This window comes from Thermothielavioides terrestris, chromosome 2 (genome assembly GCF_000226115.1).
Source record: "Thermothielavioides terrestris NRRL 8126 chromosome 2, complete sequence".
Classification (NCBI taxonomy): Eukaryota; Fungi; Ascomycota; class Sordariomycetes; order Sordariales; family Chaetomiaceae; genus Thermothielavioides; species Thermothielavioides terrestris.
In genome coordinates, this window is record NC_016458.1 from 4,748,794 (window position 1) to 4,769,253 (window position 20,460).

At 59.3% G+C, this 20,460-nt stretch overlaps 4 protein-coding genes across 4 annotated transcripts; all 4 read right to left on the minus strand.

Annotated features, from left to right (window-relative positions):
- Window positions 1-786: 786 nt before the first annotated feature.
- On the minus strand, window positions 787-3,390 carry THITE_2113978 (uncharacterized protein). The gene is made up of 2 exons (XM_003652413.1): window positions 1,065-3,390; window positions 787-982 (listed from the first exon to the last, which is right to left on the minus strand). Exons 1-2 carry the CDS (start codon window positions 3,289-3,291, stop codon window positions 867-869), a joined length of 2,343 nt encoding a protein of 780 aa, XP_003652461.1. The 5' UTR covers window positions 3,292-3,390; the 3' UTR covers window positions 787-866.
- A 6,150-nt stretch (window positions 3,391-9,540) lies between these two features.
- On the minus strand, window positions 9,541-11,611 carry THITE_2113980 (uncharacterized protein). The gene is made up of 2 exons (XM_003652414.1): window positions 10,723-11,611; window positions 9,541-10,631 (listed from the first exon to the last, which is right to left on the minus strand). The coding sequence occupies exons 1-2, from the start codon at window positions 11,088-11,090 to the stop codon at window positions 9,752-9,754; spliced, it is 1,248 nt and encodes a 415-aa protein (XP_003652462.1). The 5' UTR covers window positions 11,091-11,611; the 3' UTR covers window positions 9,541-9,751.
- Window positions 11,612-12,126: 515 nt separating this feature from the next.
- On the minus strand, window positions 12,127-15,148 carry THITE_2113982 (uncharacterized protein). The gene is made up of 2 exons (XM_003652415.1): window positions 14,420-15,148; window positions 12,127-14,346 (listed from the first exon to the last, which is right to left on the minus strand). Exons 1-2 carry the CDS (start codon window positions 14,747-14,749, stop codon window positions 12,400-12,402), a joined length of 2,277 nt encoding a protein of 758 aa, XP_003652463.1. The 5' UTR covers window positions 14,750-15,148; the 3' UTR covers window positions 12,127-12,399.
- A 127-nt stretch (window positions 15,149-15,275) lies between these two features.
- THITE_2113984 (glycoside hydrolase family 3 protein) lies at window positions 15,276-19,033 on the minus strand. Its single transcript, XM_003652416.1, has 7 exons — window positions 18,646-19,033; window positions 18,460-18,585; window positions 18,132-18,390; window positions 17,855-18,074; window positions 16,486-17,788; window positions 15,919-16,415; window positions 15,276-15,785 (listed from the first exon to the last, which is right to left on the minus strand). The coding sequence occupies exons 1-7, from the start codon at window positions 18,856-18,858 to the stop codon at window positions 15,737-15,739; spliced, it is 2,667 nt and encodes an 888-aa protein (XP_003652464.1). The 5' UTR covers window positions 18,859-19,033; the 3' UTR covers window positions 15,276-15,736.
- Between the last annotated feature and the right edge of the window lie 1,427 nt (window positions 19,034-20,460).

A 20,460-nucleotide genomic window follows, 5' to 3' on the forward strand; every position in this document is an offset into this window, starting at 1 on the left:
GTTAAACTGAGCGTTGGTTGAGATGTCTGCATCTTAGTCTCGAGTGCTCGTAACGCTTTCCTCCGCTTGAAGGCTCAGTTAGCCCAGCGGTTGCGATTCGCGCAAGTGGACTCCTGCTCCATCATCACCGATTCACTATTCCGGCTGGCCACCGTCTGAGAGCCCGAGGACTAACTGACCCTAGGAGACAGGATGGCAGAGAAGCTAACCGTTCTTACTGTGTAGACACATAGGCACTGCACGAGGCATCTATTCCATCCGCACCTGGCTGGCACAACCACCAACCCCAACACACCCCAAGTCAAGTCACAGCTACATCCCTCAATCAATCCGACAGAAGAACGAAGCGAGGCATTTTCATTGTAACTTTCTCAGCTGGGGCAGTAGTCCGCAAACTTTTCTAGTAGTGGTATCATCGTTGGGGGGGAGAAAGGCAGAAAGTCAAAGACTGCAATGTCAAGAAAATCACGAGACGCAAGAAGACGACACGAAGGCAGATAAGCCACAGAAGAAAAGAAGTATCCTCCCCCTCAAATCGATCGGCAGCAAAGGGCCAAGGCCAACACAAAAAGCAGTCAAATCCCAAAAAATGGTATATTACGAGTGTCGCACATTGTTCTTCAAATGGTCGGTCAACTTCAAAATTCACCAAGAGAGGGGAAAAAAGGTGTTTGGAGGGGGGGCCGCGAGCGCGGCCCGTCCGCATCCAAAGAGAAGAAGATAATGATAACGGCTGGAGACAAGGAAGAAAAAAGATCGGGTTCGATCTTCCAGCCGTGTCTTAATCACCGGCGATCTTTTCCACGGTCCACGGGCGAGATCCGGCGCCGTTGGACCCACGGCTGGATGGATGCAAACAAAGCGCATCACACCTGGCGGCGGACCGGGGGCGGCGGGCGAGCACCCGGCCCTCCCTGGGCCTCGATGCCGCCGGTCAGCTCGGCAACGCGGGCCTTGATGCGGGCGACGCGAGACTCGATCGCTATGCAACGCGTCAGCGTTTGTAATAAATAGGCTTCACACCTAATGATATGATTAGTGCGTCGTTTCGAATTTGCACTTACTCTCCTCGCTGCTGTCGTCTCCAAGCAGGCTTCCCGAGACCCTGGCGGGCGGAGGCGGCTGACGCTGAGCAGCGCGCTCGGCATTCTGGCGGAGCCGTGCGAACCGTTCATGCGCGTCGGCCACCCGACTCACGGGCGCCGGGGGCGGTGCTGCGTCCTCTTCATTGGGTTGCTTTGCTGCGGCTTCTGGGGATGGAACGCGGGGGGAATGCCGGGCGATCGGGGGCGGCACGGCGTCATCGGCATCATCCGTCTCGTCGTCATCGTCAACAGGAACGAAGGCAGGCTGGTCGAGAAGCGGGCCTTGGTCAAAGCGCGAGAACTCGTCCTTCGCCGCAGCGGGGTCTCTCGTGCTCGCATGCGATACGTTTTCAGGAGCCGGCGATTCGGCGGCTGGGACGGGCTTTTGGGCAACCTGGGGAGCAGGGGGCGGCGAGACCGGATCGGCGGGGCTCGGAGCCGGAACGGGGACCCGTACTGGGGCCGCCTGGGTCTTCTGCGGGGCAGCAGGTTCCTGTTTCGCCGGCTGGGGCTCTTCCCGCTGTGTCGCCTTCTGCGGCGCGACCGGCGCGGAAGCCTGCTCAGCGGCAGCCAATGACTTGAGCTGCTCGGGCGCATTCTCGGGAACCTTGGAGCTGCGGTTCTTGCGACTGAAGAGCTTCATCAGGCCATTGCCGCCGCCAGGCTTGGCCATGTCTTTGTGAAGCTTTTTGTGCTTCTTGCTGTCAGGGCTCGCGTCGGGCTCCGGAGACACCATCTGTTCCCGCGCCTGCTCCATACTCTCTGGCTCCTTGGAGACTTCCGGCTCCTTCTCTTGCTGCTGTGGCGTCTGTGGCGCAGCCGCTTCATCACGTCGCGGGGCCGAAGAGGAGGTCGTCGTCGTGATCGCCCCCGGACGTGCGGAAGCTGATGGCGCCTTGGAAGGCGGCTCCGGCCAAGGTTCCGGCTCGCTTGTGGGCGCAGCATGTCCGTTGGTTTGCGGCGTCACGCTCGCGGGACCACGACCGGCATTCGCATCGGCCAGGTAGGCCTCCCGGATCGCCTCCTTGTCATACTTTCTGGCCCACTTGACGGCCGGAGCTGCCTCGCCTAGGATGCTCGGCTGGAGGGTGAGAACGCTGTTAGTCTTGTCGTTTAACCAATCGGTGTCTTGTCTGCCCCGCCGCTCCTGCGTCGGCTGCTGCGCCTTCTGCTGTTCTTGCCTCTGCAGCTGCAGTGCTGCGGCCTGTATCTTGGCCTGCTGATCAGGACCGATGCTCGTCTTGCTGAAGCCCATGGTAGTGCTTGCTTTCAATTGGCCATCTCCCTTTTCCAAGGCGTGCTTTCCGGCGGTGGATTTCCTCCTATTCATCCCCTTGCCGCGACGGGTCCAGCTGAAGAAGCCCTTCTTCTCCGCGATGTAAGCGCCTTGCTCGGGATCAGGGGCCGCCCCCTTGACGATCTCCTCCATGACCAGCCAGCGGCCACTTCGGATGATGGTCTCGATCACGGCGCAGCGGCCGAACACTGCCTTCCTCTCGGGCGTCTCTTCCGGCGCCAAGCTGCTCATCCACACCCACCAGAAGGCGTCGTCGAGATCGAATCGGACGATGCTCGCCAGCTCGCCAGGTTCCAGCTGATGGTCGCTCTCCAGTCTCGGTCTATGAGACTGGGAGCTCCGCTGCCGAATGCCCGTGTCGATCGGGGGCAGGACCTTGTCGGGAGGCAATAACGTATTCGACACGCCCCGCTCGTCCACGAAGCCCGACGAGAGGAAGTCCGCCCACGACGGAGTCGTTGGCCGTCCCAGGTCGCCATTTCCCGAGGCAGGGGCGTTCCTTAGCCCTTCCTGCCGTCGCCGAAGGGCAAGGAGAGAATCGTCCTCCCAGTCGTCCTCCTCGAGCGCGCTCGCAAAGCCGATGTCTTCGAAGCGAGACCAGGAGGCGTCGCGAAGGCTCGTCGAATGCTTCGAACTAGAGACCGCGTGAGACTGGTTTGCAGCAGAGATCGCCCTAAGAACTCTGCGGCACTCCTCGGTCAGCGCCTGGATGGGATCCTCGTATTCTGACCACTCCTTGAGCGCGGTGTCCTCGTCACGGTATTGGAAGTGGTTGGCCCTCCGCAGCAGGGCGAAGGGCGTCGGCGACACGGTATCGACGATCATGGAAACCCTGTTGGTCGAAGTCTGCATGAGCGCCGGCCTCTGGGGTGGGTATTCGGTTTCCTGGAGTAGCTTCTGCAGCGACATGGGCAGTAGCGAGATGCCACCGAGAGTCCGTTCAGGCGCAAGGGACCGGAGATACGCGAAGAACAAATGACTCGTTGCGTCGGCGGCACTGCCGGGTGGTTGTTAGCCAAACATTGTCCCGCTGCGCCGGGCATAGCGCACACTTGCCTGAGCCACGCCTTGTAGCCGCCCTCGAAGCCATTGCCGGCATCCGTGTACTCGAACGCCCACCAGGCAGCCATGCGCGAGAGCTTGCGCCCTCCGAACCCGTTTGTCTTGCTGTGGGCGGCGATTGCGGAGAGCAGATCAAAAAAGTCGAAGATGATCTTGCACCGAGCATCGTTGTCGACGCTGAGGGGAATGAACGTCTTGAATGAGTCTCTGGCCATGTGCGAGTCTGCGATCAAAAATCAGCATCCGTTTGACGCTCATTCCTCTGGCTCGTGGGGCGCGGCATACCTTGCTCGCCGACCTTGAAAAGCTCGTACGAGTCCCAGCCCACAACGCCACCCTGAAGTCTGCTCCAGCACCATTTGATCACGCCCGAAATGACCTGTAAGCGCCATCAGCACCTTGAGCCCTTGTCCTCCAAGGGGCAATCGAGATCGCCACATCGTACCATGGGCTCAGTCATCCGCAACTCCTGCGCCAGGGCCTCGCCGCGAAGCACCTGACCGCCATCTTTGCCGTCGAAGAAGTGTCGCACAAAGGTACGAACGGCGCTGGGGTCGGAAGTCGGCCGGAACGGCAGCAGTAGGAAAGGGAGATCGAGGGCTGCAGGAAGCCGTTAGCGTTGCCGTGCTGTGCTGTGGCACGTTGGCGCCCCGGAGGGTGCCACACTTCATGTGGAGGACCGGCGCAGCAAACGGCCGAGATTTTTGATGTCATACCTCGGGCTCTGAGCTCCTCCGTGCAGAAGCGAATCAGCTGCTGGACCTCTTCGGGCTCGACTGTCTTGCGGGTCCACGCATCCTCCCACCGCGGTTTTTGCTGCTGCTGGTTCGCAAGTTGATCGAGGGCGCCCTTCTTGGACTTGAGCCTGCCGTCCCTGCTCTTAAGGCGCGAGAAGAGACTCGGCATCGTGCTTCCAGCCGCGTGTCTCAGAAACGCGGGCGGGAAATGCAGGTCGGCGGAGTTCGACGTCGGCGGTGGGACAGGGAAGACGCGGTCAAAGATGCAGTCGTGTTTTTTTTTTTCAGGCTTCCGATCGAAGAGAATCATGCGTTGGGGCCATGCGGTGGCTCGAGAAAGTAAGAAATAGGTAAGGAAAGCAGAGATTCGGGGACCCTTGGCGATTGGGACTCCAGCGCGGGTCGCATACAAGTATCAGTTATTAAGGAGCGTCGAATCGGTGACGTCTAACTACGCAAATATAAGGTAGGCAAGTTGCCGAAAGGCAAGGTCGAACAAGAACAAAGCAAGCACCAGCAGATGCGTTGAAGGCAGAACAGAAGGAAAGGAGGAGGGCGTCGCGAAACTCTTCAATTGGCAAGGGGCTTTTTTCGAAGGAAATTGCGTTGACCGCCGCCGCCAATTCGAGAATAGCAGCGCAAGTCCCTTTTGGCTGGGGTGAGCCACTTGCAGCGCGTTGTGTTCACCCACCATGGACACCACCGGCACGCAGACAGCCCCCCTTCCTGAAAAGGGCTGGACTGAGGCCGTCGGACACGCCATCGTTCACTTTTACAGAGACCTCCAGGATCCAAAACTTTGCTTTTGCTGGTCTTGGGGCCGGACTGACTCTTTTCAGCCTGACGCCTGTGGAGCGTGGAGCGTTGAAGTGGGCGGGAAATGGACCTGTTAGTTGGGTGCAGTTCAGGTGACATTCAGACAGGGGTTTTGGCACCAGCGAGGGACATCCCGCTTGGGGATCTTCGCTCGTCCTGGTCTCGCCTACTGAAATCTCCAATTAACTCCTTAGCATAAGGTACCTGTACTCAGCAGGGCTGCGATTGAGATCCGGGCCGTCAAGCAGAGGAGAAAGACCCTCCACCTCCAAGCTACGCAACTGGATCACTCAACTAGTAAGTTATCTTTGCCGCCAAACCCGAATGGCTCGAGCTTGCTTTCCTTTCAGTAGTTCACGTTGTCTTCAGCGTTCGTTGGGACCCGATTTTGTGCCAGGTGTGATGTGCATACGCTTCCTGACACAAAGTGCGGCCTAGCTACCTCCGTGCGATAGGCGACTCGGCACGGCATTTGCATCGCATCGGGCATGCAGCAGTCTGCAGTAATTTCGCAAGCGCCACCGTCCTCCGCTCGCTCGCCATGTCTTGCTACTCCTACTCCACGCCGCGAGAGTTAACCAGGACGTGAGCATCCGCTTGGCTCTGGGTGTGGAACGACGACCGTCTCCGCATCGAAGTCCGCATCCAGGCACGCCTCGCAGCTCGCTCCAAGCAACTGCCGCGTGGTGCCCTGCAGCTGCGCGTCCAAGCGGCGCGTCGTGTCGTGGCGAATCCTACGCAGACAGCGAGGTTATTGGTCCAAAATTTTGACCAACCGTGCCCGGAAAGATGTCCCGAGCCCTGGTCAAGTTGGCGTGGCGCTTCGTGGCTTGTCCAGTCGCGATGGTTTCCTCAACGAAGTTACGAAAGTGCGGCTTCGGGCTGGGTTAGCCAGAGCCAACCGGGCTTGAACGCGTTGCAAAACATGCTGCATGCGAATCCCATGAAATGCTCTGCAGCTGGAAAGATGCGCGACATTCACGTTAGTTATCGGAGCTTTTTCCTGCATGGGGCGATGGGCGACAGTACCGCCGGCCCCTTGGATTTGCGGCGCCCGTGGGCGTCCCTGCATTTTTGGTGTATACTGTATCTACACCGTCCAACATGGGGCGTAGCCTGTGTTCACACGCAAGCTCCGTTCAACACTGAATTGTCAACCGGGCACTGACATTGACTTTTACGAATTTCTCGAAAAAAAGAAAAAGAAGTCAAAAAACTCACCGGCCAACCCGTGTCGCAGTTCGCTGCCAATGATGATAGGATCTCATATCCACCACCTCCCCACAGCCATTGTTTATCCTCGAGGAGCGCTTCTTGTATCGTCGGCCAACCTCTCTCGTACTTTCCTCGTCTGCCGGCGATACTGGCAACAATGTTTCAACATGTACGTGGCGTCTCTTGGCTAGCCGAGTGTCGGCTGGGACTGTAGGGGGAGCTGGGCCGATGCTAATACGAGTGTTAGCCTAGGAGCTAGAGAAAGGGGGTTGACATAGTCATTCCCTCAATAGCTACCGTAGACTGGCCATCATAATATTGCGTGGTCTGTTCATCAACCAAAGGTCAACGGCACCTCTTTCAGTCTCTTGTTGCCGCACATCTGCTCAGGGATAGGGGGGTAACGGCGTAACAGGTTTCTACGTCGGGCTTGGTGATAATGGGATAGTAGGGTAGAAGCGAATAGCTCGTGTATAGAGGGCCCTTTCTCAGATCGGATAGGTAGGTGAGCCTGACCAAGCCACTCTGATTGATATAGAGGCAGCAGATGTTAGTACCGCCACTAACAGACCCTAGCCAAAGTTAGTAGAATTGTTGTCCTCGCTCGAACTGGACGATCATAGCAATGGTGTAGAGAGCAATACACCGTCGTTCGAAGTGACCCTCGAAGAGATCTTGGTCACAGTTCGCAGCCTTTCACTTATTTCTTGCAGCAGCGGTGACTTTAGGGCCAGGTATTGGACCAGACGGCCAAGGGTGTCCGGTCAGGAGTCCTCAAGCAGCTACTGGAGGAGTCTAGGGACTTAACACAAAAAAGGATCTGGAGGAGATGATCGATGGCCTCTTCGCCTTCGTTATCCGCAACCACTGTGTCAAGTCTCGCCGTTTCCAGCACACGGCTGAGGAGCTGCTGTCATTGCGGCATGCCGCCCCATCCAAATATCGCCCAGGCATTGACTCTTTCGTTCGGGCTGAGCCGCTGAAGACGGTTGGGTGCCCGTCAATTATTCAAACTGTTACCATCTACACAAAGCAACAAAGAATTCCTGTGCCGGGGGTGGCGGCAAGTACATAGGGATCGCAAAGGCGAGCAAGACACAGTTACAAGGCTCAGTCTGGTTGTACTGATTGCGAGGGAAGACTGACGCAAGGGTGTCCATTTGATTCTCGCCGACCTTGCTGACCGCGAGAGAGGGCGTTGTGCCCAGACTGATAAAATGAAAAGTTAAAGTCCAGGCCCCATCTATGCTTGATGTGGTATCCCAAGAACTATGGAGCGTTACAAGCGATGCTCACAGGGTTGTAAGTCACCGGCGTAGTTCCCTAAGGACTGCCCAAAAAACGTTGGCCGTTTACGGATACTGCACCGAGATTTGATTGATGCTCGGGGGAGCAATGTCGTAATGAGCACTCAAGCCTCGGCTGTAGCTCGGCTGCGTTCCATAGGGCGTGTTCATCTACTCTAGGGCTCGTTGCCGTTAGACGTCGTGTTCAGGATGCCTTTGTAGATGCGCAGATCAAAGGCTCCCCAGATGCGGTGGCGGTTCCAGATGACTTCGGAGGGCGAGTCTTGGTCGACGTCAACTTTGGCTTGGCGGACGGCGGCGTTCGCGCCGAAGATTTGCAGAGTGAGGAGAGCGAGAAGGGAGATTTGGAAAGTTGGCGGAAGGTGCTCGTCGTCTTCGTTGTTGTCCGCCGTGGGTCTGCTAGGAGGTAGCTGAGATCGCCAACAATTGGCGTGCTCTTCTTAGATCTTGACAGGGAAGCTCGCTCTTATTCACGCAGGCGCGTGGTTGTTGGCCTTTGCAGCGCTGCTATGCTTTGTGGTCTTTTACCATCCACATCTCCACCCGCTCTCGCGCATCCCCGGCCCGCAGTCCGTGCCCGTCTCTTCCGCCTCTTCTTGCGCCCGTGTTAATCAAGCCCCGTCCACTTGCGTTCGTTTCTGGGAACCGGGTCCGTTAAGTTATGTCAGTGAAGTCGATGACCTCGAACTCCCGTCTCTGGGGCGGGAGGAAGGGGAGTTGGTCATCGTGGGCTCCTTGGCCTTTGTATCTCGTTTCGAGTAGCCGGTGTAGTCATATCTGGCCAGAAACGCGCTTGCTCCCATGGGGAGGACTGTTCGATCGCCGTCTTGTCTAGACGAGCGAGCATTGGTGGTGTGCTGTCGGCGGCCCATCCCCTAATGTCCCAGCTCTTCGGTTAGCCTGCGGCTCTAACAGACGGGGACCTTGTCCCTGCACCTGCGGAGGACCGCCAATCAATCATCGTCCTCGTCGTCCTCGTCCTCCACCGCTCCCGACTTAACGACAGTGGCCAAGGTGGAATCTGGGAGTCCAGGAGTGAACTCGTCACTGCTATAGCTGGAGGCGGTCCGTCTCATCCTCGCCAAGACTCGTGGCGCCGTGCGGCTGCACGCCCAAGACGGTGCTCTACGTCCAGGGGAGCGTCCGACGGAAGGGGTACTGCCGGGGACGTTGTTGGGGATGTGCCATCGACAATCATTGACGACTGACTCAACGGAAACGTCCACTGTCGTGGCGGTGCAACCTGAAAGACCGGAAATTAAAGACGAGGTCTGACCATTGCATGAGGCCATACCACAAGATCCAGCAAGATCTAGCAAAGAAAGTTCTCTGCGTTCGACAAAGGGAATGGCGGGATGAGCCTGCTTGCTTGCCTTTACGCAGAACACCGCCAGCACATGATCGCCGCCCTCCACTGTGATCATAGGGATTACCCCTGACCACGGATGGTCACACCGGTGTAGGTATGCACGGCCCATCCGAAGTATCACGGTGCCCCTGGACATCGTCTTCAGCCTTTTGCATATAATCTATCCCAAAGGAGCGTGGGGAAATTTCGGTTCTGAGCGCACTCGTCTGCTTGCTCAAGTCGACGATACATGGAAAGTGATTCTTAGGGGGTGCATCTTATGGCCGTCAGAGGAAGCCAGAGGGCCCAACGGGTTGGGGAGCTTAGATATATGAGAAAGCACCGAGCAAGATTCCACCGCAGCTTCACACTGGACACCGGTAGCCCGTTGGGAAACAGAATTTCGATTCATTATGCCTAGCCATGTGCAAATCTTTGGCGCCATGAACTTGACGCAGCGCATGGTGACCCAGGGGATTCCTGTCCCAACGTCCAGTAGGTATCCTTCGTGCCCGTTATTGCGCCAACAACACCAGGCTTCCAACTGAAGGCACAAATCGGCGCCGTGATTCCACGCTTCCAGGCCTCCAGGCCGCAGTTATTCCCATCCATACAAAGGAAAGAGAACAAAAGAAAGAAAAGGAAAGAATCGGAAAAGCCTCTTGAGCGTAGACTGTCAAACAGGCTTTCTCCACGACGAGACGCTTCGACAAGTGGACGCAGTCTCCGCGCCTCGATGACACGAGTGTCCTGAAGAAGGAAGCGGTCCTAGCCCTCCCGGGTCAGAGACAGATCAAGCCACTTGGGCCTGTCCCAACCCTTTTGCCCTGCCGTTCACAACCCACATGAAACGAAACCACCACACCGAGAGACCATGAGCCAGTTCAAGGCCCAATCTCAGGCGCGGTATTCTCATCCTCCCCGCCTGCCTCGACAGCCGCCGCCTTCTTCTCAAGCAGCGTCTCCACCTCCTTGGCACCCGCATCCTTGTCCCCGCCAGCGACCGAAGCCCTCACCACTGCCTCGATCTGTTTCAGCACGCCCCCCTCCACTACCTCCCCTTCCACCTTCGCCGTCGTCTCCTCCTTTCCCTCCCCTTCCCCGTCCGCCTCCTTCTTCACCGATTCAACCTCCAACACCTTCCCCGCTGCGCTTCCGACAGCGACCGCGCCCACCGTCGTCGTCGTCTTCCCCTCATCGGCAAACACGCTCTCGCCCTCGTTCAACGCCCAATCCACCCTGCCGTCGGGCCCGTACCTCTCCGCAAGCCAGTCATTGGCCAACCGGAAATGGCGGCAGGTGAAGAAGCCCTTGGCGGCAGACAGCGGGGAGGGGTGCACGCTCTTGAGCACGAGGTGCCTCTTGGTGTCGACCTTGAGGACCCTCTTCCCCGCGGGCGTGCCCCAGGCCATGAAGACGACGCCGCGGGAGCGGCGCGCGGCGACGAGGTCGATGACGCGCTGCGTGAAGCGCTCCCAGCCGCGGTTCGAGTGCGAGTTGGCCTCGTGCGCGCGCACGGTCAGGCACGTGTTGAGCATCAGCACGCCGCGGTCGGCCCACGGCGTCAGCAGGCCGCCCCGGTTCGGCGGCGGGTTGAAGGCCGGGTAGTCCGCCTTGAGCGCCGTGTACATGTTCCTGAGCGAGCCCGGGGCGGGGGTGGGCGGGCGGACGGAGAAGGCGAGGCCGTGCGCCTGGTTGTGGTTGTGGTAGGGGTCTTGGCCGAGGATGACGACCTTGACGGTGTTGAAGGGCGTGTGGCGGGACCTAGGAAGGGAGGGAGGAGGAGGAGTGGGTTAGTTTGTCCCGTTTTTTGGCGTTGATGTTGGGACGAATGGCGGTCGGGTAAGAGGCCTACCAGCTGTAGATGTCTTCCTTGGGCGGGAACCACTTCCTGCCGGCGGCGGTCTCGCGGTCGAGGAACCTCTTGAGCTCGAGGAACTCCTTGGTGACGAGCTCGTCCTTGAGCAGGGCCAGCCAGCTCTCGTGCAGGGTGTCAATCTCGAGTTGGAGCAGCTGCCGCTGCTCGGGGGTCAGGGAAGCAGCCCATTTGGCCTTGTCGAACTTGGGAGTCGCGGGCTCCGGGACAGAAGTCGCACTGTTGCTTGCAATGCTGGCGGTCGACGAGGGCTTGGGTGCGCCGAAAAAGGTCATGATGCTGCCCTGCTTGGCTTTCTTCGGCTCCGCCCCGGCCTCGGCGCCGGCCTTGCGCTTGAGAGCGGACATAGTGCTGGCAGAAAGCCGTGGGACGAGGCGGTGATGGAGTGCAGTTGGAGACGATGAAAGGGCTGGCCGAATTACACGCCTAGAGAGGACAAGAGGCCGGGTTGTGAGGCGGATTGCCAGTATCGCAAAGGTGCAGCTGAGAAACGGAAACCTGAGGGGGGTATCGCGAAGACAAACGGGCTCAGTATAGAGCCCTGGTCGGAGAAGATATTTAGCGGCAGTGCAGTGACAGAAAGTCGGAGGTGAAAAAGAGCAGCAGAAACCAGACCGTGACAGCTGAAAGTGAGCGGGACGGGAGCGGAGATGAGCAGCAAACCCTGGCAAACGTAAAAAAAAGAGGGCTGGCAGACGCAGCTGCGAGCATTGCAACCTGGCAGCCATGGAAGCCTGGCCGGCTGGCTGGGGTGACGGGACATCGTTAGCTGCTTCGCGCAAAGCGCGTTTCTGACGCGGATTTTGGCGTCACTCATTAACACGTTATGCAGGGGGAGCAGGGGGGTAGCCGGGGGCCTAGCTTCCAGGGTGTCTTTTGGACTGCTGAAGACCAAGCGAGGCTCGCTACAGTGATGCCATTGCTTGCTCCAATGCCATGTTAAATGCCCATTATACGTTTCCAGCTCATCGAGAACTCCCAATGGTCTGACCGGCTTGATTGTTCTCCAAGTCCGCCTGCAATTGACCGGTGCTGTCCTTCCAAGGCTGAGCACACTATTGGTGGGGCCCTGTCACTGCGGCGCCCCGCGTTTAGCGGTTGCAGGCCAACAGGCCAATGATGTCGCGTATGGCTGGGATCTCGCGCGGCGGGTAGCCTTCCCGGCCCGCCTTGTGCCAGCGGTGTAATCCCCGCGTTCCGCGAGGGCCAGGAAGGTGCATTACATACCGATGTACTGTACATTGGGCGAAAATGAGCGTGACAATTTGATTGTTGGCATGACCACGTCGAGGAGCAATCAGGAAACAGTGAATGATCAAGGAGAAGTTAAGTCTATAGAGGAAAACAAGAAGGAAAAAGAAGGAAGAAAAAAAAGGAAAAAAAAAAAAAAAGAAAAGGAAAAGAAGAAGAAGAAGAAAATAGGAAGCAGAAAAGACGGAGAGAGCAAGAGCATAAAAAGGGAAGTCCTAGGCAAGCCAATGCTGTCAGATTACCTCTTACCCCTATCCAAACTCAAGATTCCCTTCTTGCGCGGCTATGCATTACCTCTAGCTCACGGTATACAACAACCCCAACACCCTCAAACCCCACACCCCCGGCCAGTATCATACACAACGACCTATAGACCAAATCACCTTCCAATGTACTCGGTATACCCTATCCCTTCCACGCCAGCCACCCAAAAACCGCCATGACCATCCAGGCAACCCTCCAGACGGTAGTCCACAGCTCCCTCAGCGCGACCGCAACCGCCGACCTCGCGTGCCGCACCCCAGCCCTCCTCTTCCTGCCCGCGGCCCTCCACTTGCCCGCGGCAGGATAATACCCGTCCTCCTCGGTCTCGCTATCGGGTATCTCGATCCTCGGCGCGGCCCTGGTCCTGCCTGCGCCGTACCAGCCCCACTTCCCTCCCGACGACGACGACGACAAGGAGGAGCCCTTCCCGTGGCTCTTGCGCCGGCCGTGCGCAGAAGACGAGGAGCCGGACCGGTGCAGCCCGTCGCCGCCGCGGCCCCGGGGGCTGGCGTTCCTCGCCTGCGCCGCCAGCCCGTTGGGCCGCACCCCGGGCGGCGCCGCGGAGTTCGCGGCGGCGGATCCGCTGCCGCTGCGGTCGCGCGTGGCGCGGCCGTTGAGCAGGAAATGCGACGACGAGGCCGACCCGCCGCTGCCGCCGCGCGGCAGCGCGTATTCCTCGTAGTCTTCGACCTTGGCTTTGAAGACGGGCAGGATGCTCCGACGTTTTTCTGGCGGCGCCGCCGTCTCGAGCGCAAAGGGCTGCAGCCCGAGGATGGGGACCAGGAAGGCGCGGATCGCGAGCACGGCGATGCAGATGACCGCGAAGGTGACGTAGCGGAGGTAGGTGGATAGCTGGCTCGGGAGGAGGCACAGGTGGGTTTGGAGCGTCGGTTGGCCGGCGGAGAGCGGCTGGCCGGTGGCCGGGTCGATCGGGTTGTACAGGCTCACGAGCAGGAAGCCCGGTTTGGAGACGCCCATGGCCATGCTGATGCTCTTCACTGTGATCTCGGGCACGTTGGCCTGGGCGTCCGAGTGCGTGACGGCGCAGTAGTCGTGGTCGTCGCCCGAGAAGGCGTGGACGACGTTGCCGACTTTCTTGATCAGCTCCTCCGAGTCCTTCTCGCCGAGCACGTTTTGGTACTGGTAGCCTCGGGAAACGGAGATGGCGTTGCGGTCGTCGGGAAAGACGGGCTCGGTCTGTCCCTTGGGGGGCTTGGTTGGCGGCCACCGCTCGCGAAGCGGCCCGCAGGGAGTGCCAGGCGGTCGGTGGAGGGGCACATGCGTGAGCAAGATTGTCGGAAGCTCCGGCGCGTTGTTTCCCAGGCTGGGTGTGTCGTCAAACTTGGCATTGTCCAGTTCCTCGACCTCGTGTTTGAACTGGCTTTCCAAGACCTCGCCCCGGAGGAAGCGCAATTCCCTATCAACTGCCTTTTGCTTTTCCTTCTTGACATTGTTCAAGAAGCGCTCGACCGGTTCGTAAATGGCCGTCAGGTCGTGCCGGCCGGCCTCGGCGGAAGAAGCCGCGCTCATTGAAACGGTGTCGACGGAGACAAACGTGTGGTTGCCGATGATGTCGACCCGGTTCCCCTCTCCAAAGTAGGCCTCGAACCTGTCCCTTACGGCAGTTTTGATCTGGTCGCCGAATCCCAGGTCGTGATTGCCGGGTAAGCTGGCGATCAGCTTCCTCCTCTTGTGTCCCGTACCCTGCTCAGCTACCGCCCTCACCCAGGGGTTCAGAAAGATATCGCCGAACCTCGCGTACTCCTTCAGCCAGTAGAACTCGCCGTACGACTTATGCCACTTCTTCAGGTACTTTTGTTCGTTCTTCGGATGCGGGGCCCATGCAGGGTCCTCAAACGACCCGTGCGCTGTCTTCCACTCCCTGCCCCCGTCGAACAGGTCACCGAGGAAGAAGATGCTGTCGGGGTCGAGCTGCGACTGCAGCTGGCTGTAGGACCGGCGGAGGTAATTGTCGGTTATCAACATGGTGAGAGGACTTAGAGGCCATGGGCGGCCGGGATATGAGTGCGGGTCGATGAGCTGCGGGTCGGCGACGAGGGCGACACGATGGGGGTCGGCGCCGGGAGGCTGCATGGCAGGACCATAACCGCGGTTAGCATTTCCTCAAGTTGCACGGTTTCCGTGCTCGTGTCAGTCATACCCAGCTCTCCCAGTTGCTCCAGTGGCAGCTCTCAACCTTGGAGTGGAACACCCATCGCTCTCCCCAGAGCAGCACCACCACCCAGACGGCCACGAGCAGGTGCGGGACACTGCACAGGCGGTTGTAGGTCAAGTTCTGGCGCAGACGGTGTGCCGCCGACAGCATAGCACCAAGCACCATGCCACGGCCGCGCTCGCGCCAGAAGCGGACCAGCCAGCGCCAGGCCTGGGCGACCAGAGCGAGGCAGTCGTCGACCGGCGAGGTCGAGTAGTCCGGGTAGTAGCGCGGAGGGTAGGGGAAGTCGCCCTTGCTGCTATACGGCCGAGCCATGACGGGTATTGGACGTCGCCATTCCCGGGCAAACTGCGGGATGAGACAGGCTCGTTTGGTGTCTGCTGCGTAAAGGGACTTGAGGATCGCGGCTGGCAGGTGTGCGGTGCGTGGGTGTGGAGGCTCGTTGTCGATCAGCGCAGGTCAGGGGCGGCAGGGACGCTGGAAGCACCCAACGGCAAGGAGTCGAATCTTTGACGAAATCGTGGCCGCCAACGTCGAATCGCGTGTTGGCACGGTGAGTTGGGGCCAATCTTTGGCAAAAGGGGCTGCCAATGCAAAATTACCTACTGAATACCGTACCTACTGAAGGCACTAATCAGTATTACTAGGTACGGATGAAATGTCTCGAAGGTTGGATCGAGCAGTGTCGGTCTGCACTGGATGCCAAGAGCAAAAAGAGTCGCTGGCCGGGATCGTCCCTGGTGTGGGCCCAGACCCTGCAGGGCTGGAGCTGCAGCGGCTAGGATCGCCGCAAGCGCCTGAGCACCCCTGACAGCCGCACCTGAAGTGAACTGGAACTTACCGCGTAAACCGAAATGCTGGCGCCCCATGACCAAACTCAGGTCATGGATGGCACCGAGGTAGGAGGCAGGATCTCACGGTTTCTGTATTGCTCTCAACGCCGTATTTGACGAGCTGGAAGCTATTTTTGTCACGCTTTACGTCCCCTGCTTTGAGCTCGCGCACTCGATGACTCCTGATCCCCTGTCATTGGAACTCAGTGCATCGACGAAGCGATCTATCTCCAATGTCAGGTCCCTTACCTCCGGATCACCGGCAATTCTTCTGGCAGCATACACCATCTACAACAACGACTGCTCATAGGGACCAGCATCAGGAGGAACAGAGCCGTGGCAGCTTTTGCAACGGATGCAACAAGAGTGACTTGGCCCAAGAAATAGATACACCGAATACGAAATCAGATGCAACCGCCCTGACTGACCAGCCAGCCCAACCCCTTATCGACCCACTCAGCCATGCTCATCAAAACACCCATGTGAAGGACTCCTTAACCTCGAAGGAAACGGCATACCTAAGCAGGTAGTCCGCACGTTAGCAAGACCCGCTCCCACAGCCAACAAACACACAATACAACACAATGATATGATATTGGGGAAGGGTGGAGAGTGTGTTGGGTGGGGGGGGGGGGGGGGGCATCCACTCACTTGACATCCGCCGCCGAAGCGGCAACCAAGACCTGGAACCGGCCGGCCTCGGCGATCCACCTGCCGATGGCCGTGTCATAGTACCCGACGGCGTACTTATCGATGGGGATGCGCAGGTGCTTGGTCTCGCCGGGGTCGAGGGCGACCTTCTCGAAGGCGACGAGCTCCTTCTCGGGGCGGGGCAGGCGCGCCTTCTCGTCGCGCACGTACACCTGCACGGTCTCGAGCCCCGCGACGGCGCCGACGTTGCTGATGCCCACGACGAGCTCGATCTCGGCGGCGGCCTCCGGGCCCAGCACGCGCGCGCTGAGCGACGGCCGCCCGTACTCGAACGTCGTGTACGACAGGCCGTGGCCGAACGCGAACAGCGGCGCCGTGCGCGTCCGGTCGTAGTGCCGGTACCCGATGTACAGGCCCTCGCCGTACACGACCGTGTCGTTCTCGCCCGGCCAGTTGTGGTACGCCGGCGTGTCTTCGAGCCGGCGGGGGAAGGTGCACTGAGATGGGTTAGGATTGGGATTGGTTGGGGGGGGGATTGGAGGGGTTGGGGAGGAGGAGGAGACTTACCGGAAGTTTACCGCTGGGGTTCTTGAGGCCAAATAGCACGTCCGCGAGCGCGTTGCCGGCCTCCTGCCCTTGGTACCACGCCTGCAGGATGGCCGGCACCTGATCGGCCCACGGCATGGAGACCGGCGAGCCGGACTGGTTGACGACGACGGTCCGAGGGTTGGCCTTGACGACGGCCTCGATGAGGCGGTCCTGGCTTCCGTCCGACGGCAGGTCCATCGTCTGGCGGTCGTAGCCTTCCGACTCCCACTCGGCGTCCAGGCCCACGATCACCACGGCGACGTCGGCCGCCTTGGCGGCATCGACGGCCTCCTGGAGGTAGTCGACTTTGTCCTCGACCTTGAAGCCAATGCGGCAGCCGCCGTACCTGTGCGTCATGTTGAACTCCGTCTGCTTGGCCAGCGGGCGCAGCTCGTTGGTCATTTCGACCCGGAGCTCCACGGCCCTGCCCTCATACATGTCGACATCGACCAGGTAATCGGCCGAGCCGCTGAACATGGCCTCGCCCTCCTCCGTCCAGTCCCACAGATCCAGAGCGAGCTTGCCGTTGACGTAGAGCTTGCCGGGCCCGACAGACATGAAGGAAATGGTGTGCTTGCCGGTGGCCGGTGGAGTCAGATACGTCGTCACGATCGCCGACCACTCCGGCCCCACGTCGGCGAGCGGCGCCGAGTCCCAGAGGAAAAGGTCGGTGTTGGTTCTTCGCTGGATGACGACGGGCTGGCCCTGGAACTTGTCGCCCTTGAACCACTCGATTGTCACGCCCTGCTTCCCCGTTTTATCGGAGCAGTACGGCGACGCCACCGGAAGCCATTTGTAGATGTGGCATCCCTGGCTGTAAGTGACTGGCTGTTGTGCCACTTTGCGGATGCTCTCGAGGGGGATGGTGTTGTAGTAGGGGTTGAGACTGGCGCTTCCACCGCCGCCGGCGATTGCTCTGTTGGCGTTTGGCCCGATCACGGCCACCTTGGCGGTTGCGGGGTTGATCGGCAGGACGGACCCCTCGTTCTTGAGCAGCGTGAGCCCCTGGACGCCGGCCTCGCGGATGAGATTCCTCGTCTCCTCGCGGTCGTCTTCCCTCTCCTCGGCCTCCGGCGTCAGATCGCTCCCCTTGGTGCGCTCCACGAGCGTGAGCACGTTCTCGGCTGCTCGATCGATATCGGCCTCGGTGAGCTTCCCATCTCGCAGGGCCTCGAGAACCTTTTCGAAGCGCCACTTGGTGGAAAAGGGAAATTCGACGTCGCATCCGGCCTTGAGAGATTCGGCAGTTGAGTTCGTGCCACCCCAGTCCGAGATCACGGTTCTTGTGTGGGGAAACGTCAGCGATCCTCCTCGCTTATTGCCCACCTGGCCTGGTTTTGCCACTTACCCATCGTACCCCCACTCGCCGCGGAGGATATCCCGGAGAATGTGCGTGTTCATGTCGGAATGGACACCGTTGACGAGGTTATACGAAGACATCAGCGCCCACGGCTTGGCCTCGCGGACTGCAATCTCAAACGGCCGTAGATAAATCTCTCGAAGCGGTCTCTCCGCAATCACCGAGTTGGCGGCCATCCGACGCGTCTCCTGTTCGTTGCCGACAAAGTCTGTCTGCGCAGTCAGTACTCGCCCGCCCGCCGGACAGCCTCGGGAGAGGCACTGACGCTTAATTGTGGCAGCTACCCCTCTCTCCTGAAGGCCCTTGATGTACTGGGCAGCCAGCTTGCCGGTCAGGAGGGGGTCCTCGGAAAAGGACTCAAAGTTCCTCCCCCCGAGCGGGTGTCGGTGCATGCAAACCGTCGGCGCGAGCAAAACGTTGGCTGACCGTGCTTTGGTCTCCTCGGCGAGGTGCTGGCCGACCTGATAGAGAATGTCCTTGTTCCATGTCGCCGCCAGCGAGACGCCGCAGGGGAAAAGGGCGGCCTGTTCGTACGGGTCAGCACGCTCACCGAGCAACCGGCTGCTCCTCCCGTCTCCTCACTCGATGCTCACTTTCGTGCCCCCGATGAAGATCCCGCCACGGGCACCGTTGGGCCCGTCGCTGGTCTTGATCGCAGGGATGTTCTTGGACGGAATCGCCTTTGTCCGCCAGAAGTCTGCCGCTGTCAATAGAGACACCTGCTGCATGTCAACAAACCCCCCTGTCTACTCGAGATTCGATCAGAGAGCCTAGCCGACCTTCTCCTCCAGGGTCAAGCTGGCCAGCTTTCTCCTCGCTAGCGTTCTCTTGTCCTTGGTGGATCCATTCTTCTGGATTGGACTGTCAGGGGGAGAGAGCTCGGTGTCTGGTGTGGTGTTGGTGTTGGTGTCGACGCTGCTGCCGCTTGGCGATGCATTCGGATCGATCTCCTGGTCGAGCCCAGCATCTGACCCTGGCGCACGTGCTGCCATTGCGGTTACTCTGTAGGTGTCCTCTTCAGCGAGAGATATGAGCGGATGATACGTGTGCCGCCGAGACACCCTTGGATCGGGTGCGGGTGGGCGAGCTTGAGTGAGCCGGGCGAACGATCGGGGCGTGACAGGGGGGGGAGGGATGACAGCAAAGCCGTTACGAGATGTCCGCTCGGCCAGTGAACAACAGAGCAGCAGAGACGAACAAACGTATATAAGTCGACGGCAACTGAGAACGGCCCATCGCTGGGGGGCTACTCTTCCCGAACATTAACCGTGGGATATGGATACGGCAACGGCTCCCGTGGAGGCTCCGTCCTCCCCGAACGGATCCAGCTTAGTTATGGCGAGATGAGAATGGGGGGCTCGCCGTGGGAGGGCGGAACAACCAGCGACGGGTCCTCTGACAGGCGGAGCAGGCAAAAGGCGCCCGTTATCCATGTTCCTTCTCTTAAAGCACGGGATCCGGAAGCATGGAGTGGTATGGACATACTTGCTGTGGATTGTACCACAGTAGGGACATGGGCTGCCCCGGTGTTGCCGTACCATGGGGGCATGGACCTGGGGACGGCTGTGAGACGAGGGGGTCATCGTCAGTGATCAGGGCAGCAACGAATGTCACTGGACGGTCTCCATTGGGGGTCACCTTTTGATTATTGCCCTCGGGTGCAAATAGCCACATCGGTACGAACGGACCGTGGCAGCGGTAGTACAGTATTGCTGGGCCCCCAGTTGGACCGGACAAGCTACACGTTTATTGCATAAAAGCGCATGCCCCGGCACCCAGGGCAAGGCGTGTTCGGCCGAGTCGGGTGGGAACCGGAGCGTGGGTTCTCAGAGCTATACTAGCAAGCCCGCAGGGTCGAGGTCCCATGACGCAAGCCAGAACCCACAATGCCTGGATCACGTAGTGTTAGTGGTGTAATTCTTCGTATACACGACTCCGTAGATCGGCTGCCATTGTTCAGATGTTCGTTTCTCGGCCAATATTTTGGGACCTTCCAGGCAAAAACTCGATTAGGCCGTTGCACTAGTGACGACGTTGGGGCGGACAAGGGGATTGCTTGAGGAGTACGCCCATGCCCTGTCCTGGTCGATAAGTTTCCAGGCTCTGCAAATCACTCAAACGGGAGAGTGGCAACGATGATGCTCCTTTGTTGAAACGGCGGTCCCGTCAAAAGACAAACCCAGTTGAGTGATATCGGTAGCCGCAAGACCCCTGTCCATCAAATGTGACGGCCGGCTTGGCGTTGGAAGATGTCTTCAATGTGTTGCGGCTGGAATCCTTCGTCGAACTTACACAGTAACTAACTCAGCAGTTCGCGGTCCCTAACAACTGGCCTTGACCATTACCGCCGTTCGAGTTTCCACCTCTTCCAAGTGTTTCATGCGAGGTGAAATGGCGTCGAAACGGCGCAAGTTCGGCATGGCCGAACCCCATGTTTCTAGGCCAGACCAAGCCAACGTGGGTACTCGAGGGACACTCGCTCTTGCCCCTCCGAGTCCTCAAGTCAAAACAAGGCCGCCATCGCTATCTTCCCCCATCGATTAGCGAAATGCGAGAGCCCACTTTTGAATGCCGATCAGCACGGCAGGAGAGGC

What these genes read in the sequence shown, in the direction of transcription:
- THITE_2113978 (XM_003652413.1), bottom strand. Translation starts at nt 3,291, where the DNA reads ATGTCGCTGCAGAAGCTACTCCAGGAAACCGAATACCCACCCCAGAGG. An exon ending in AGACGACAGCAGCGAGGAGA is followed by an intron (nt 983 to 1,064) that starts GTAAGTGCAAAT and finishes CGCGTTGCATAG; the next exon opens with CGATCGAGTCTCGCGTCGCC.
- THITE_2113980 (XM_003652414.1), bottom strand. Translation starts at nt 11,090, where the DNA reads ATGTCCGCTCTCAAGCGCAAGGCCGGCGCCGAGGCCGGGGCGGAGCCG. An exon ending in AAGGAAGACATCTACAGCTG is followed by an intron (nt 10,632 to 10,722) that starts GTAGGCCTCTTA and finishes CTCCCTTCCTAG; the next exon opens with GTCCCGCCACACGCCCTTCA.
- THITE_2113982 (XM_003652415.1), bottom strand. Translation starts at nt 14,749, where the DNA reads ATGGCTCGGCCGTATAGCAGCAAGGGCGACTTCCCCTACCCTCCGCGC. An exon ending in GGAGCAACTGGGAGAGCTGG is followed by an intron (nt 14,347 to 14,419) that starts GTATGACTGACA and finishes CCTGCCATGCAG; the next exon opens with CCTCCCGGCGCCGACCCCCA.
- THITE_2113984 (XM_003652416.1), bottom strand. Translation starts at nt 18,858, where the DNA reads ATGGCAGCACGTGCGCCAGGGTCAGATGCTGGGCTCGACCAGGAGATC. An exon ending in TCTTCATCGGGGGCACGAAA is followed by an intron (nt 18,391 to 18,459) that starts GTGAGCATCGAG and finishes CCGTACGAACAG; the next exon opens with GCCGCCCTTTTCCCCTGCGG. An exon ending in ACCCCAGCGGTAAACTTCCG is followed by an intron (nt 16,416 to 16,485) that starts GTAAGTCTCCTC and finishes AACCCATCTCAG; the next exon opens with TGCACCTTCCCCCGCCGGCT.